Source organism: Crocodylus porosus, unplaced genomic scaffold, assembly GCF_001723895.1.
Source record: "Crocodylus porosus isolate Cpor-Errol unplaced genomic scaffold, CroPor_comp1, whole genome shotgun sequence".
Classification (NCBI taxonomy): Eukaryota; Metazoa; Chordata; order Crocodylia; family Crocodylidae; genus Crocodylus; species Crocodylus porosus.
In genome coordinates, this window is record NW_017728943.1 from 129,217,953 (window position 1) to 129,234,292 (window position 16,340).

Here is a 16,340-nt window from a genome sequence, read left to right on the forward strand (position 1 = left end):
GCTGGGGTCATTTGACCCCAGCACTCTTTCCTGCCTTGGCAGGGGGTCGGACTAGATGATCTGCTCAGGTCCCTTCCGACCCTAGAAACTATAAAACTATGAAACTTATAAAATCCTCTCTTATTTTTTCACTTTTCCACGCTAACTCACTCAAGTTCTTTCAGCTTTTCCTCATAAATCTTGCTTCTTAAACCTCTAATGACTTCTGCAAATCTCTGCTGGACTTTTTGCAATCTGTCCACATTCTTCTTGAAGTGTGGGACTCAAAACTGGACACAAGACTCCAGGTGAGGCCTCAATAGTGACAAGAAAAGCAGAAGAATCACCTCCCTTGATTTGTAAGTGACACTCCTGTTAATACAACCCAGTATGGTCTAGGGTTTGTTTGTTTTTTTTGCAACAATAGCCCGACCATATGGTCTATTCAGCTTCTGTCCCCGGCCCCCCTGACAATCTCCAGGTACTGCTCTGCAGTTCTGCAGCCTAGCCAGTCATTCCCCAGTCTGCATTTGTGCATGCAATTACTCCATCCCATGTGCAGTACTTTGCGATTGTCGAATTTCATCTAGTTGATTTCACCTACTTCTCTAGGCTATTTCATTCTGCTCTTCAGAGTATCTGCAACTCTGCTCAACCTGGTGTCATCCACACATTTGCTCAGCTTGTCCAATGTATTAATTATGTTAAACAATACCCAGTAGAACCCAACAGAGACCCTTGGGGAACCTCAGTAGATACCTCCTCCCAACTAGACATTGAGCATTAATGACTAGTCACTGAGCACAATGATCCAACTGGTTATGTATCCACCTTTCAATTCTTTCATTAACCTGTATTTCCTTAGTTGTTTATATGAATATCATGGGAGACAGTGTCATAAGCTTTGTTTTTGACATAACTGCATCCATTGCTCTCTCCCTATTCAAAGAGTGATAAAGTATTTTTATTATAATGCTGTGCTCTGTACAGTACTGTAATTCTCGACTTACTGAAAAATATTGTACTGTGCTTGCCAAGAACCACTCCCTCAAACACTACTCAGAAAGTAACTGCTTTGCTTATACTTCACAAAAATACTGTATTTGCTTGCATACAACATACCCCAGAACGTAATGTGTACCTTGATTTGGAAAGGTAGAATGAAGAAAAAAGATTTTTTTCCAGAGTTAGAGCTGAATAGAACAGGGACAAAGTCTAATCTTCAGCTGACTCACCCGCCCCCGCCCCCCGTGTCCTGCTCAATTAAAGCTGAAACCCTAGCTACACCTGAAGTCTGGTCTCCTTGGGTGCATCTATGATTTGAAAAGAGCTAAAGAGTTTCTAAAGCTGTGAAATACAAGTTGAGAGACCAGGAAAACCTAGCAGACAGCAATACTGCCCTGCTATATTAAGAGAGGTTATTTTAATTAGTGGAATATCAAGACTATTAAAAAGGAGAAATGATAGTCAACACCTGTGGAGTAAAGAACAATGAGCTATTTAGTCCACTGACCCCCTCAGCTGCTTGAATAGTAATGCTACAGCTGCTGCACTGTGGAGCTGGATTTAAAGCAGCGTGCTTCAATCTTAGACAGAAAAATAAGCTTCCCTGCTTAATACATACACCACAATTATAGTGGACTGATTTTGAGTGAAAAAATTTCATGTAGCATGCAAGAATATACATTTCTGTAAAGACAGAGATCAAGCTTGTAGAATGTGATCAGAAAGGAGGTTTTTATTTTTTTAAGGATTCTACGAGTGCATGAAAACAGGATGTTGTAATAGAATTCTCAGCCCCACCTCAATTACAGTGATGCTGCCAATCAACTAGCTCAAATGTTTTACTAAGTCCATAACTGGCAGTATGTGCTGCTTACTCCATAGGAGGGATCAACTGAGAGAATTTATCTGGCACTGCCATACCTGTCAGCTTGTGTGGAAAGGGTGAGGACAGCCTTGGCAGCATTGCTTCCACTCAGCAGGCTGCCACCACGGAAATCAAAAGGTCTGCCCTTGCTACGTTCCTTGATGAGTTCTTGGATGGAGACAGGCTGGATGATGGGGGTGTTGCTGAGGGTAGTCTCCTGCTCAGGTGTCAGGTCCTGGGGAGAACCTGCAGACTGATAATCTGCCTGCAGGCCTCCTGTGGCATGCTGGGATTGAGTTATAGTAAAAGGGGGCTGGGATGTGGCATCCCTGAAATGCGTGTGCTCCAGAGTGCTGATGTATTCACACACCCTGAAAAAAAAGGGAAGATAATGAGGATTGTGAGAGAATAAACACAGAAATCTTCCAGACAGCTGTTTGGCTCTACCCTGCACAGACTCCTTAAAGGAAATCTGGAAATATATATATTTTAATTCTTTTTTCCAAATAAAATCAAACTACATACATGAGTTTTACTTCTCTCCTACAGTGCCTGTCACTGCAGCAACTAGTTTAGTCACAAACATTTAGGAAACATGTAGCTACATGAGCCAATCACAATATCCCAATATCTGACATCCCAGCCCCCTTTTACTATAACCCAATCACAATAAAAAAAAAAAATATCTCTCAAAACATCCTACTACCCTGCCTTTTACCAATAAATTGTAACATAGAACCCCACGAGTGGCGACAACTGTTTTGGCACCATGCTGGGCCATGGAGACAACCTATATCAGGGGCGGGCAATTATTTCGGGCGGAGGGCCGCTCATCCAGTTTTGGCAAGCTGTTGAGGGCCGCACCTTGACAGGTGCCCTGTCCCCCTGGTCACCATCTTGGGACCAATGTTTCAGGACCAGCGCCAGTGGGGCCCAGAGCGGGGCACAGGCTGGCAGGGGTCTGTGTAGCCAGGTTGGGATGCACCAGCAGGGAGAGGGGGGAGCTGGCCAGGCTCAATAGAGCCTGGGACCCTGTACCCCTGCCGCCCTGCTCTGGGCCCCAGGACACTGGTGTGGGCCCCATGCACCTGCACGCTCCCAGTGCCCCCTCAGTCCTTTGGTACAGGCAGGGGGCAGTACACAGTCCCAAACCCGTGCTCTGCAGCAAGGAATGAGCTGGTGCTTAGTGCGGGGAAAAGCAGCCCCTCCCGACCCGTGGCCAGTGCTCCCTGCTGCAGCCACTTGTAGCCCGCGTGGGGTTGTCCCTAGCAGGCACAGACAGGGGCTGGGGCAGGGGTGCAGCAGATGTCTGCAACTGGCCCAGGTTCTGGATAGCTGCTGACGGCTACAGAGCCTGGGCTGGGGAGCAGGGGCAGCAGGGCTGGGGGGCACAGGACACAAGCAGAGCATCCTGCCATGTACCCCCTGCCTTTATTTTGTTTTGAACAGGCACAGGCATCCCCAGGCAGGCTACGAACGGTTGTAGTGTGGGGCACCTGCTATGGGGGGGATGAGGGGTCACTTTTCCCCCACTGTGCCCTGCACCAGCTTGTAGCCTGCCTCCACTGCCAGACTGGGCCCTGAGCCAGCTCCAGGCTTTCCCATTGGGGCTGCTTTGCGGCGGCAGCAGCTGCGGCCCCCGCGGTTTGCCACACTGGGCAGTGTTTGCCACTGTCAGCTCTGGGCTGCCCAGCACGCAAGCTCTGGGAGGGCAACAGCAGATGTTGGGCTTCCCCTGGGTCCTACTGCCCCTGGTTTCTGTCATTTTTTTTTACAGGAACCAAAGAGACAAACATTAACTTTCTAAATTTTTTAGGGACCCTGCGGGCTGGATAGAATGGCCTTACAGGCCAGATCTGGCCCACAGGCCATATTTTGCTCACCCTGACCTATATGGTGCCAAAAGTAGGGGGCGGAGCCTGTTACTGTATCATACAGACTGAATATTTTCTTATTCACATGTATGGAGCTGCAGGGTGCCTTTCATATATTTATAGCTTGTGGGGAAGGTTTTCAGAAATGCTTCCTGGGACTTGTGTTTCTAAATCCATTGACTGTTGTTACCCCTTGAAAAAAAGGCAGGCCTTGCAGCTCAGGCACCAACCTTGAACCTGGGAGCTTGGGGTTTCAACCCCTTGTTCTGCCATGGGCTCCCCTGTGACCTAGCACAAGCAACATAACTTTTACTTCCCCTGTTCACCATGGGATATTAATAATACTGCCTTGCTTGTCATTATTGGGAGGATAAATAAGATATAGCTATGAAACTACATCACTGCCCATTAATATCTTTTAGGTCAGGGATGTCAAAATCATAGGGCTGGATAGGTAGCATAAGCCTCCCTACCCCTTTTCCTACTGCCCAATTTCTGGCCCTGCAGGCAACCCAGCAGACTGAACACCACAGACCCATGCTTTGGATGTGGCCTGAAGGGCCAGAAATCTGGGACAAGCAGCAGTAACATTAATTGTTCTGGGAGCGACAGTAAGTAACATTGCAGCCATTCAACTTACCAACCAGATGACATGGCTCTATCAGCCAGATGCAACCCATAAGGTTGATCTTTGACACTCCCTTCTTTAAGTCCTTTTGACATATCTCCTTCTCACTCTTTTTCCAATCACAAAATTGTACTGTTTCATTTATCCTATTTCCATGTGATGCTCTAGCACCCCCAAACCAATAAAGTAAATGCAAAAAAAATAATTTCCCATCTTCCTCACTCTCTTTTTTCCCTTCATTCACTAGATCGGGATTTGTTTTGTTAAAAATCAATAGTGTGACCATAAGCCAGCAGGCTGCTCTACCTGAACACATGAGGCCAACAGTCTTGATTGTGACTTCCCATCTCCAGTCCCACATTAAGGATGGCATCCATGCACAAAACATGTGCAGTGTGCAGGCAGACTCCCTGAATTTTCCCCATCTGCTCCAATTTTTGCTCCACTTTCTGTTTCACTGTAGGTGTTAAAAATAAAAGAACACTGAAATGTTTGGCATTTGGGAAACAAACAGGAATTTCTTCTAGTTATAATACCAGCTACAAAAGATGCACAAGTTTTTAAGATGTTGTCAACACAAATATGCATTATACCTGTATTAGCCTAAAAAAACTTATAATAAAAGAGGGTATATGAAGTAATGACAAAGATCCCAAAACAGAACCCCCACCCCCACCCCAGAAACTTACTGTTACCCTGTAGGTGTACTTCCTGTATATTTACCTGGCAAGGGAATATAAAGTGATACCCAACCCACTCTGTTTTTCTGTTTATAGCACAATACTTAAAACACTTACATAGGAAATATTAGATATTATGGACTTCTTGAGTAATAACAGCTACCTTGAGTTATAGCATCACTTGGCTCTTGAGTTTCTTTTTCCTCCTTGTCTTCTTGGACACAGGAAGCAGCAGCCATCTGGGCAAGGGCAGATGCACAGTTAGCAGCAACCCCTGTAAAGAAGCAACATGGGTCAGTATATTCAATCACCTCCTCCATTAGATTTAGGTACTGCATCAGACAGTTTCAAGAGGAAACAGACTGATATCTATATCAGCTGTATGCTACTTCCTAGTTTGCTATCTTCCTCCCCAGGAAAATTTGCTAAACATCAATTCATTAATTACATACACTCATCTAGGAACTAAGTTAGTGGTGTTACCTAGAGCACAGCTCAGTCGTGCTGCCTTCCTCAGGCCATCCAGGCTCATGCAAATGGAGTCTCTCTCTTTCTGGGTCTGCTCCTTGGCCCCCTCAGCTCCCAGGATGAATGCTAACCCTTTGGAGCTTCCTGCCATACGACCAGTCAAAGGTGTGGATAAGGTGTCAATTAAGTTTTTCCAGCAACCAGTTAGAAGGTATCGAGAAAAAGCAACACCTGGAGCAAGAAATGCATTAATCATTTTCCTGGAAAGCAAAACAGTTCTCTGAAACATGTTGGACCCTCTGATGCTTTTACATGTGTGCTGGCTTTATTGATCTTTGCTGCTTTGCATTTAAACTTAGTTTCATTTGTTTATTTTTTTAATCAATAAAAAGCACCCTAAAGGCTGGCATGGCCTCAGCTGTGATTACAATACCAAACACTTTGTTAAATTAATTCACGGTTCAACATCACTGACTTCAATGGAGTCACACCAGAGATGAATTTGCACACAAGACACAGTTGATCATTCTACTCTCAAAATGTTACAGCAGCAAAACTATCCCTTAGTTCATCGGTGTATAATATACTCATTGATTCTCATTGACCTAAGCCACTCTTAGACAAGGCCCATTTCAACTATGTCCAGGAGACTGGCAAATGCCATTCAATATCTACATTTCCAAGAAACCCATTTGTCTGAAATGCCATTTACCTGAATAAATTCCCACGGGATCTACCATATGCAGGAGTAGATATAGACACACTGATGCCAACAGACACACATATGCACATAACAGTGTGTATTACCTGCCACAACAGAATCATCTGTCTTCCGGATCTGTGCGAGAGGAGATTGTGTTGATGCAGATGCCATCAGTTGTCCTCCAATGGCACTGCTTCCCAAGCCATCAATGTCTGTCAGACCATAAAAAACAAAACAAAAACAACAACAACAAAAACCAAACCAAAACAGGTTACTATTCAACACACCTACAGGGTATGAAGGGCATTTCATACCAGCTCACTATCCAGAGAGAAATACAAAATGTTTGATATTACACTCACAAGGGCTCAATAACTTCTCTGGCAGTGTAAAGGGGAGCTTAAAGCAGACACAGGATTCTTGTAAACATGAATGATGCTTTTGAGTGTTTTGGCCAGAATAACTGTAAATAAAACAAGGGAAAAGGTTTCCACTGACATTCTTAAGACACTTCTTCCTGAGATCTGCTGTGGCTCAGTCAGAGGCCCTATGCCTTCATCTCTGAATCCACAGTCAGAGGCCCTATGCCTTCATCTCTGAATCCACAGTTTTCCCAACTCTCCCCTTGGGTGCCTGGACTGCAGCATTGTATGTGCATCCTCTGTGACTGCTCATGAGGCTTATCTAAGTTTATCTCCTGCAAGGCTGCTTCCTTCAGGGTCTGCGCCCAGAGATGAAAACAATGCTCCAAACCAGGCTTTTCAAAACGATGTATTCTGTGATCCCCCCAGTAAAAACAATACCTAATCAGAGAAAGGTTAATATAATATACTGTATTTACTTGCATACCACACGTACTTCCTCCAAAATTAGGATGTATATCTAAAGCGGGGAAGCTGATTTTCTGTGCTGGAAGGGAGGAATAGAAGCAGGGATGACAGCTATAATGGCTGCCATGCTGCTCTCTCTGGTGACCCCAGGAAGAGAGGGGTGGAGTTCCTTGTGCAACATCAGAGCTACAGTTTTAACCATTCAGAGCTGCTGCCAAATTGATAACAGCTTCTGGCTGAGAAGCTGAAGTCAGCAGTGGCTGCGAAAATGTTTAAACTCTAGCTTCTGCTGAGGCAGAAGACTGTACAGGATTCAGCCACAATTGTGGAAAAATCTGCCCACCCCCTCCCAAAACAGGGTACATATTTAATTTGGGGGCATGCGGTATGCGAGAAAGAAAATATGGCACTGTGGTTAGTAGAGCAGAATGTCTACATGTATATCTCACCTACTCTAGGCCAATCTATGCCTATACGTATCCCAGATAAAACCTTTGTAGACAGCAGGTCAGTCTGCTCTCCAGTAGTCTGCCTTTCTGTTCCACCTTTTTATTAGCTCCAAAGTTCTAATCATATTCCTGCCAAAGCCCCCAATTCACTGTGGTTACAAGTCAAAGGTAAAATGTCAAACTCATGCATTCTTGCTAAGTAACACTCTTATCCCCTTTTCTACACAAAGGGGACCTTCTGCTTGCATCAACACCTTGCAAGCAAATATCAAACACCACTCAAGCAGAGTAAACATAAATATTTATAAGGTAGTATAGGCATCCTTATCTTCTTCACAACAGTCACCTTAATTTTTCCTTTAGGAAAAATAAACGGAGAACTGAAGAATTTGTTACAGATGTTCAAGTCTTTAACTTTTCAATAGAATTTTTTCACAGCAGTATCATTTTAGCACATTCTGGCTGAGTATGAACCCTCAGTCAATGGCAGTTCAATCAGTGATTAGCTTCTGACTCCTTGTCCTTGTGCTGCTGTGCCATGAATATTTTAAAATGATACTGCTGTGATACCATGAAAACAATGCTCTTTTGGCGCTCTGACAATCTCACAGTAAGAACACAAGCCTCAAGATGTTTATCCAGGACTGGAGCTGTGAAATCAACTATATATAGATAAATATATATATATTTTTTAATTCAGGAGAGAAACACAAATTAGAAAGAAAATTGTTTCATTGCAGGTCAATCTGAAACATTTCCTGTTAAACATTTCATATTGAATTAAATGTATTATTTCATTTTTGTTGTAAAATATTTAGATATTTAATTATATTTCTAAAGGAAATGTCTCTTGAGACTGAAATGATACAACTTTATTTTAATTCGTCTGCTCTTTTTTATCCCAAACTCTTCAAACTTCTAAGTAGATTTAGTCCATCCAAATTGCATTTATTTGTTAATAAATAAATTATTTGTACAAAAAAAGTTCTCAGGCAGCCCAACCTAGCACACAAACACACAAAAACAAGACTGCTCTTTTCACCAGATTCTCCCTGACAGCCCCCATAGGAACAAAGGAGTATGGTAAAATGGACTGTGCTGTTGTTAGGTGGCTATCCCCTACAAAGTTCCTTCTTCCTTCATTAATATTTATTTACATATTCTGGTCAAGGTTTAAAAGCCCTTTTGGCATATTTTCAAATTTATTTGTGTATGATAATAGCAGTTTTGTATTGTGTAGACAGACTGTTGAAGCAGAACACTGAGAGACACATTTCCCCCATCTCCATGTAAAATGACATAGATCCAGCATAGATCCAGTGACTTCAATTGCTTGACATAAATTCACAAGCGGAGAAGAAAAATGGTAGCTCAAGAACACTATACTTTGACTTACCATCTTTTTTTTTGTCACTACAGAACCCCAGGAAGAAAGATATTACTGTCACAAATCTTAAATAGGTATTTTATCATAGATGTTTGGAGCAAGTGTAGGACACTGTTCCAAATTATCAAAGGTTTATTTCAGCATCTACCTGAGATAATTTCTGAGTCTAACCAGACATAGTAGAAGTCTAAGTCTAGTCACTTTGAGTCCCTGAAAAACGTTAACATGTTTATTTTTGTAACCTACCATTATCTAAGCCTTGAACAAAATTCCAAAAAGCAGCAAGAAGGAGGTCTTGTGCATTAATGGTTTTGCAGGAATTCAAGCAGGATGGTATAGGATTACACTCAGGCACTTAGGGCATCTTTATACATGCTTGGTGGGGGTGGGGGAAGACTGCTTTAATTAGAGCGGCTCCGAAAGCAAGCCCCACTGCCATTATGAAAAGATGCTGAATACATGAGACACAGAGGCTGCTGAAGCGTGCTAATTAGCATGCTATAGCAGACTTGATTAATTTAGTCTGCTCCAACACACTGTAATTAAAGCACATCAGAGCAGTGTCCCTACATGTGTACAAGCACCCTGTAGGTCCTAATAGATGGAACAGAACCTAGGCCACATAATATTACATTCTAGCAAAGCTGAATCCCAATGGCCATTGGGATTTTAAGAAACAATCCAGTCCATTCACTTTCGGGCTACTGGAGTCACTGAGGTGAATTACAGACAGTAAAAAAGCTGGAGGCTGAATCAATTCAATCTTTGCAGGTTAGTCTAAACTGCATTGATTGAACTAATAAGCAAATAAGGCATTCACTTTTGATTCTGGAAATGCAGCCACATACCTGCAGTAGCTCAGGCCAAAAGCTGGGGGGTGCTAGAGCACACCACCTGGCCTGCTAGCCACTGCCACAGAGAAGTGAGGGAAGCTGGAGGAGAAGCCCTCCAAGACTTTTCTCCCTGTCCCTTCTTCAGTGGTGGTGGAGGGGGAGGGCCACCCCTCTTTCTCCAGAGGCAGACCCCAACTGGGGTTTGGACCTGGGCTCCCTCACCCCCACCCCCTTCTCATCCAGCTGGAGGATCATGATAATGCGCTGGATAGGGAGCAGAAGGGCAGGGCCAACCCTGCTTGGCTGGAGCAGACAGCACAGCCTAGCCCAAGGCTGCAGAGCATCCTGGGATGATGAGGGATTGAGAGTTAACTTGAACTGGGAAGAGCTCTGGGACAGAAGTTCCATAAACCGGTTTGACTTAAATCAGTTAAGTCTGATACTACATTCAACCAGGTTATCTTAAACTCGTTTCAGCCATTTTGAAAGTGATTTAAGTACACTGAACTTCTGCTCTGTTACATATATGAAACAGTTTCTGATCACTTAAACCAGCTTATGTGTAACTCCTGCCCCAGCCTGAGAATCTAATGCTTTAAAATGCAAGTCCTTATAACACAGCATGGGCAGATCCAGGATTTTGAAGAGCGGGGTGGTGCAGATGGTGTGTCACATCAGATACAATGCAACACATTTTTCTCCAGTTAAAGAGCAAGTAGAAGCTTTACTAATATGTGATGAGGCTAGCACTACAGCATTCCATTTACTATCAAAGCCAAAATAAATATAAACTATTGGAATGTGCACTATTTTGCTAAATTTACATGCAAGTTTAAGAAAAACAAGATTCAGCAAAAATAGTCAAAAAGATTATCAAAAGATATTGTGTCATTAGTCCTGTAGTAATTATAGTTAAATGCAAGTCTCTCATTCTGATTCATTAACAAAATCTAGCCTTCTTGGGCACCTTGACAGTGCCTTCAATACTTCATTCAGTCACTTCTCCACTTAAGTTAAAATTACTATACCTGAGTTAAGGTTTTTAGTTAGAGCTAAATATAGTCTGCAGAGCTGTGAAATAGAAGAGATGCATTACCAGAAATGGCTAACAGACAAAACTGCAAAAGAAAGGACTGTTTGAATTAGAACACCATTAAAAAGGAGGCAGGGTTGTTAACACTTGTGGAGTGGAGCGAGATTAGCAAGAATCAGGGAGATGGTAATGAGATAAAGTCAAATGACTCCGTCAGTGAGGCTTCAAAAGAAATGCTGTTGCTGCTCCCGGACAGATGGCTTTAAAGTTTCGGTGGAATAAGAATCAAAGGGAGGTGCAACTGCACTGCTTCACCCCTACCCCCCAGATCCACCCCTGTAACACAGACTGATTCAGAACACATACCTAGATATCAATGATATTTGAATCTGGTACTTCTGCACTGGTACTTCAGCATACAACCTACGTTTACAGCATGCTGATCTACAGCTAATTGAACACGTATATTGGGCATGTGTTCAGTATTTTAGGCATCTGTAGAATGCACTAAGGAATTACCTTGCCTTATTCCTAGTCATATTTATATGGCCATGGTAATGATACTGACCAGTCAACATAGTGATGAGTGGAAGGCTGTTCTCTTCAGGTCTTCCCCAGTATCCAGCCTCTCCCAGCATGTTCCTTTCCAATACCTGATGGTAGAGTTCCTCAACCCAAGCCTGAGAAAACACGATCAGCACACCACTGGACTGGACCTGCTTCATGAACTCCTTCTGCAGAGAAGCATACAAATCCAAATAAAACATGACAGGCGCTCACCATAACATAAGTCTCAACTCAACTGAGCAGACTCAGTTCTCTTCTCTGAGCACAACAGACTCCTGTGGAGGCAGGGAGACAGAGCATGGAGGGGAAGAGCCTGTATAAGAATAAGAACTTGGGCCCAGATTATGCCTGGCCTTTACATGCCTATGTACTGGAGAGTGAGATGTGCAAGGATCTTTGTTTTTTTTCATGCAACAGCCAGGAAAAATTACAGGTTCTCCATTTTGACCATGGCAGGAGATGCTTCCCTCAAAATCTCCACAGCATGTGCCAATCCATAGAAAGAACTGGGTACGTAGGGCCATTACTCCAGTACCATCCAACTTGAGACTGTGAACAGGATGTTACTGCTAAGAAGTGATAGCATCTCATGCTTCCAGTGGGGAACCTCTGCTCTGTCTTCCAAATACATAGCTTGTGCCTTAAAAGTACAGTACAACTGATCACTTAGTATGCTAGGGGCCCCATCTGAAGTCCTTAGCTGGGCCTAACTCTCACTGGGTGCATCAGCATATGCACTTAATGTTATGCGATAATTTCTAGTCCAGTCTGCAGAGGGTGTAGAGTCTGCACAAGCCCAGGACAACAGCAATTTGAGCCAGGATAGAACAGCTGCACACTGGCAGAGGGGTGCTGGGGGTCAGCCCTAGGTTCAGGCTAGTGGATTCAGAGGGGCTGGCTGGGGTACTAGGGTGCTACAGTGTGGGTCTAGACAGCAGGCAGCCCCTGTGTTTTAACACCCTCATGCCCCAGCCAGCCATGGTCATACATGCATTTCAACGCAGTAAAGTACTCTAAGATAGTACTGTCCCTATCGGAATACTGGCCCTAATACCACTGCATGGATAAATTGTAAAGCTTTACTATGGAGTTAACTAGGCAGTAATGGGCATGTGTACATGCACCCACTGATACCAAGCCTGAACTTGCCCAATGAGTTAGGGTCACTACCCCTAGAGATATCAGTAGAAACCATGTCTGCATTCTTATAGTTGATAAAGAGAACTATTGGTGTTCAGTTTTAGGTGGACGATGTACTGTGATTTCTAATACACCAGTGAAAGGGATGCTGCCACTTCAGCCACTCACAGGACATGTTCCTTCCTATCGTGGTTTGTTCCATATTACAAACTCACCAGTGGCACAGATGGTTGGGCAGGTTTCTTCCTGTAGTAATCAGAGTTGGACAGTTTCAGGTTGAGCAGCAAAATGTAGTGTGAGACCATGTAGAGGCTGTCTGCATTCATAAGTGTCTGGAAGCTGAAGCTGGGGTTCCCCTCAAGTCCTGGTGAATGCATCATACCTAACAAAGAGGCAGAGTGAAACTTCACAATATACATAGCTTTTAAGCTGAGGAAAAAACAACTCTAATTCTAGTGCAACAGAAGGATTTTAATTGTAATGTATTGTTTGAGTTGTTAGCATAAAGAATTACAATAACTGTTGGTTCCAGTACACCTTTTTTCCCCATTCCATAACTAGGTTCAAGCCTGCTGACTCCAGTCCAGCAAAGCACTTAAGTTTAGATCTAAACAACATATGAATAGTCCAAAATTTTGATAGGACAACTGCTCCACTTTAAGTGCATAGTTAAACGCTTTGCTGGATGGGGGTCTAATGTGTTCAGAATTAATTCTCAAATTAACATTCTGTCCAAGACCTAAAATTAGAATTATAGGAAGAAATACTTGGGGCCACCTGACTGGAACTAGTTATGACCCAACTTTTTCAATAAATATTGTATAGCTCATGCAAGTAACAAAAACCCTCTACTTTTTGGATGCACTAAGCCCTTACCATGACACCTGAATTCAACAGAAACCATGGGTGCTCACTCTCCCTGGAAATCAGGTGCTATGTTTATATATAGTACATCTAATCATTTTTTTCAGCAGTGTCGAGTGGCAGTGTCTAAGGCAGATACTGTGCAAAGTTAGTTAGCTGACATATTAGCAGGAAAACTGGAATGCTCAATTGAATCCTTATGTTTATTTTTAAACGTATCAAAATTGTAGACAGCCACAGTATTTCAGGATATTGTATCTGTTGCTAATTCCACTTACAGAATATCAATTAGTTGATTAAGGGAAAAGGTTCGTTTTGGAGGAGTATTTGACATGAAATAAGAAATAGCTTTTGAAATTTGTTAAATGATGCAGCAAAGCTGTGTCATTCAATAACTGCCAAAGTGGTTAATTGCGAGTATACTCCTCCCACCATAAAGATCATGCCTATTTTTAGATGCAATAAAAAAGATACAACAAACCATAACAAGAGAAAAAGAAAAGAAAAATGAAAAACAACACACAGAAAAAAATAACGTTTTTCTTGCCTCGTGAGGGTTTGAAAGTTCTGTGCTGCTGCCTTCTTGGACTTTCCATAGACGTCACTTTGGGGGCGTGGATAAGGTGAATAACTGTTTGAGGGCGGATTTAGAAAGTGAATAATTGTTCAAGGGTGGGTCTAAAATATGAATACTCGTTCAAGGACGTGGTCTGTGTGGAAAGGGAGCAACGAGTCTAGATACCTATTGTATCCATAAGGATTTCAGTGGGTTTAGTCAGGGAAAGAATGTTTGGTTTTCTTGCGGTTATTAGTAAAAAAAAAATCTTAATTCTGTACTGTAATGCCAATAATAGGCCTAAGTCCAGCAAAACACTTTACTACTTGCTTGAATCTAAGCCTATGTACAGTTCTAGAAATTAGTGAGTGTTTAAAGTTAAACATACGTTTAAATGCTAGGCTGGATCAAGGCCATAATTACATGTTCCTAGAGTACATTACTACTTAATACCTACACATGAAAGATACATCAGGACAAGAATAGCATGAGAGAGAAATAAGTCATCAAAGAGATTTTTAAAGAAAATGCAGACTTATCTAAAACACACAAAATGTATGCACAATTGCACATCAAATTAATGTGCATTGTTACTGAAATTAAAAGTGCAATATATAAAAGCGCATATGAAAATGGATAATTGCCCATGCAAATTAGATATCCATTTGAACACCCAAAATAAACCAGCTTAAGTCACTAATTTCCTCTAAAAAATATGGGAAACCAGCAATTTTCTTCAAGCACATTTGACAGATTGAACAGATGCTTGACTCGCAAAAAGGAACCCAGTATCTAATGTGGAAACCTGCCTTTGTACATTATTTACAGGCCTAAATAGCTTGAAAATCCTTCCATTAACAGAACATACTAGACCAGAGCAAAATCAGTACTAAAATGTCCTCCTTGATTACCCAAACAATGGTATGCAGTTTATTAGAAATAACTTCTTTGTGCTGTCATGAACATAGCCATGTCTACATTTAAAGAATAGTGATTACCAGCTATAATTATAAAAATCTGTCAGGTATAACAAACAACAAGGTTAGCCCATTGTCTTAATGAGGACAACAATTCATTTAAATTGTATAGACAGATCACAGAAGAGTCATGCAACACAGATTTAATGCTTTGTTTAAACCCAGGTCATGTATTTGACACATTTAGATAAGGAAATAAATTATAAGCAAGCATCCAACTTGGTGGCATTAGTTCTTGTTGTCACAATTTTCCTTCAGAAACAACTGGAAGAGGATTTTTCAGGGAAAAGATTTTCCACTATCTACTTCTGACTGTTATTTTTCCTGCAACTCTCTACCTAATCTAACTTTAATTTTTTTTTAATAGTCTTATGTGGAAAACTCATCTATACTTTTTTCTTGTCTATACCTCAGATTCCTACTTTTTCTGCTGATTCTTTTTGATAAATTGTGTTACTTGAGTATCTTAGGCACTAGCTTGCAACTTTACAATGTTACATTCTTCCACTGATTAAAAAAAATGAACAAAACAAAGCGGGATGAAAGGAGGTTTTCGGAAGAAACAGAGACAATGCAAATGCGCATCCTTGTTTAATGGTTATCCAGCTTTAGCTACCAGAAAGTCATTTCTGTAGCAACTGGGCTCTTTACAGAAGCTAAGCTTTTCAACTGTGTCCTTCATAAATGTATCTTTTTTTTAAATATGGGGTCATCAACTGAAACATGAACTACACTGTTATCATTAGGATATAAGAAAAAATTCTACACTAAGATGTAGGGTTCCAGGAAAATAGCAGGATACTTCCCACAGTAAATGAGGCTGGAGGTTTTACTACTTGTTGTGTTTTTTTTAATTGAATAGGATCTTATTAACCCCCTCTCCCCACCAAACTTGGCCAAATGAGATTAAAATTAAAAAAGGAGCAAATTAAAAAAAGGAGGGCTATTAACCTTTGGAAGTGCTTACCTAGGGACATAATAGATTCTCATCCACTTGCAGTCTTTAACTTAAGACTAGATACCTTTCTAAAAGAAATGCTATGGCCTCAAACAGAAGTTAAATGGAAATTATGGGGTCTGATTCTTCAATCTGTTCAGTCTGCTTAGCATTAATAGTTCCTTCCTTAATCTATGAAGCTACAAAAATCGACCTTTTTCAACACTTCAAAACTCTGAAATGACAAGGCAGACTATGCTGCTGCTTTTACACAGGGTTCCTTGTGCAACTTGCCTGAGGTTGCACAGGTGCATATACTGCTACTGGGAAACTGACCTACTCTCGCACCTTAGCCTGAGGACCATCATATGAAGGAAGGCAGGATGGCCTTGAGTGCCTGACTCTCCTGACATCGTGTTTACATCCATCACATCTTTACATCTCATCTTTGCAAAGTCAAAGAGAAGAAAAGGGCCTTGTGTGAAGGCAAATGAGGCCCATGAACTTCATCAAGACTATTCTTGTGCTTAGTATTATACACACAAGTAAGTACCTTTACAAATTA

General features: G+C 41.9%; 1 protein-coding gene across 5 annotated transcripts in view; it reads right to left on the reverse strand.

The window, feature by feature from the left end:
- ARFGEF3 (ARFGEF family member 3) overlaps window positions 1-16,340 on the reverse strand; it is a 153,692-nt gene that overhangs the window by 42,784 nt on the left and 94,568 nt on the right. For all 5 annotated transcript variants that reach the window (XM_019550181.1, XM_019550178.1, XM_019550180.1 and 2 more), the window contains 7 exons: window positions 12,657-12,823; window positions 11,303-11,468; window positions 6,307-6,414; window positions 5,515-5,730; window positions 5,195-5,305; window positions 4,658-4,808; window positions 1,906-2,220 (listed from right to left, as the gene is read on the reverse strand). In XM_019550181.1, the coding sequence (XP_019405726.1) occupies window positions 1,906-2,220; window positions 4,658-4,808; window positions 5,195-5,305; window positions 5,515-5,730; window positions 6,307-6,414; window positions 11,303-11,468; window positions 12,657-12,823 (1,234 nt within the window). The remainder of the gene's footprint in view (window positions 1-1,905; window positions 2,221-4,657; window positions 4,809-5,194; window positions 5,306-5,514; window positions 5,731-6,306; window positions 6,415-11,302; window positions 11,469-12,656; window positions 12,824-16,340) is intronic.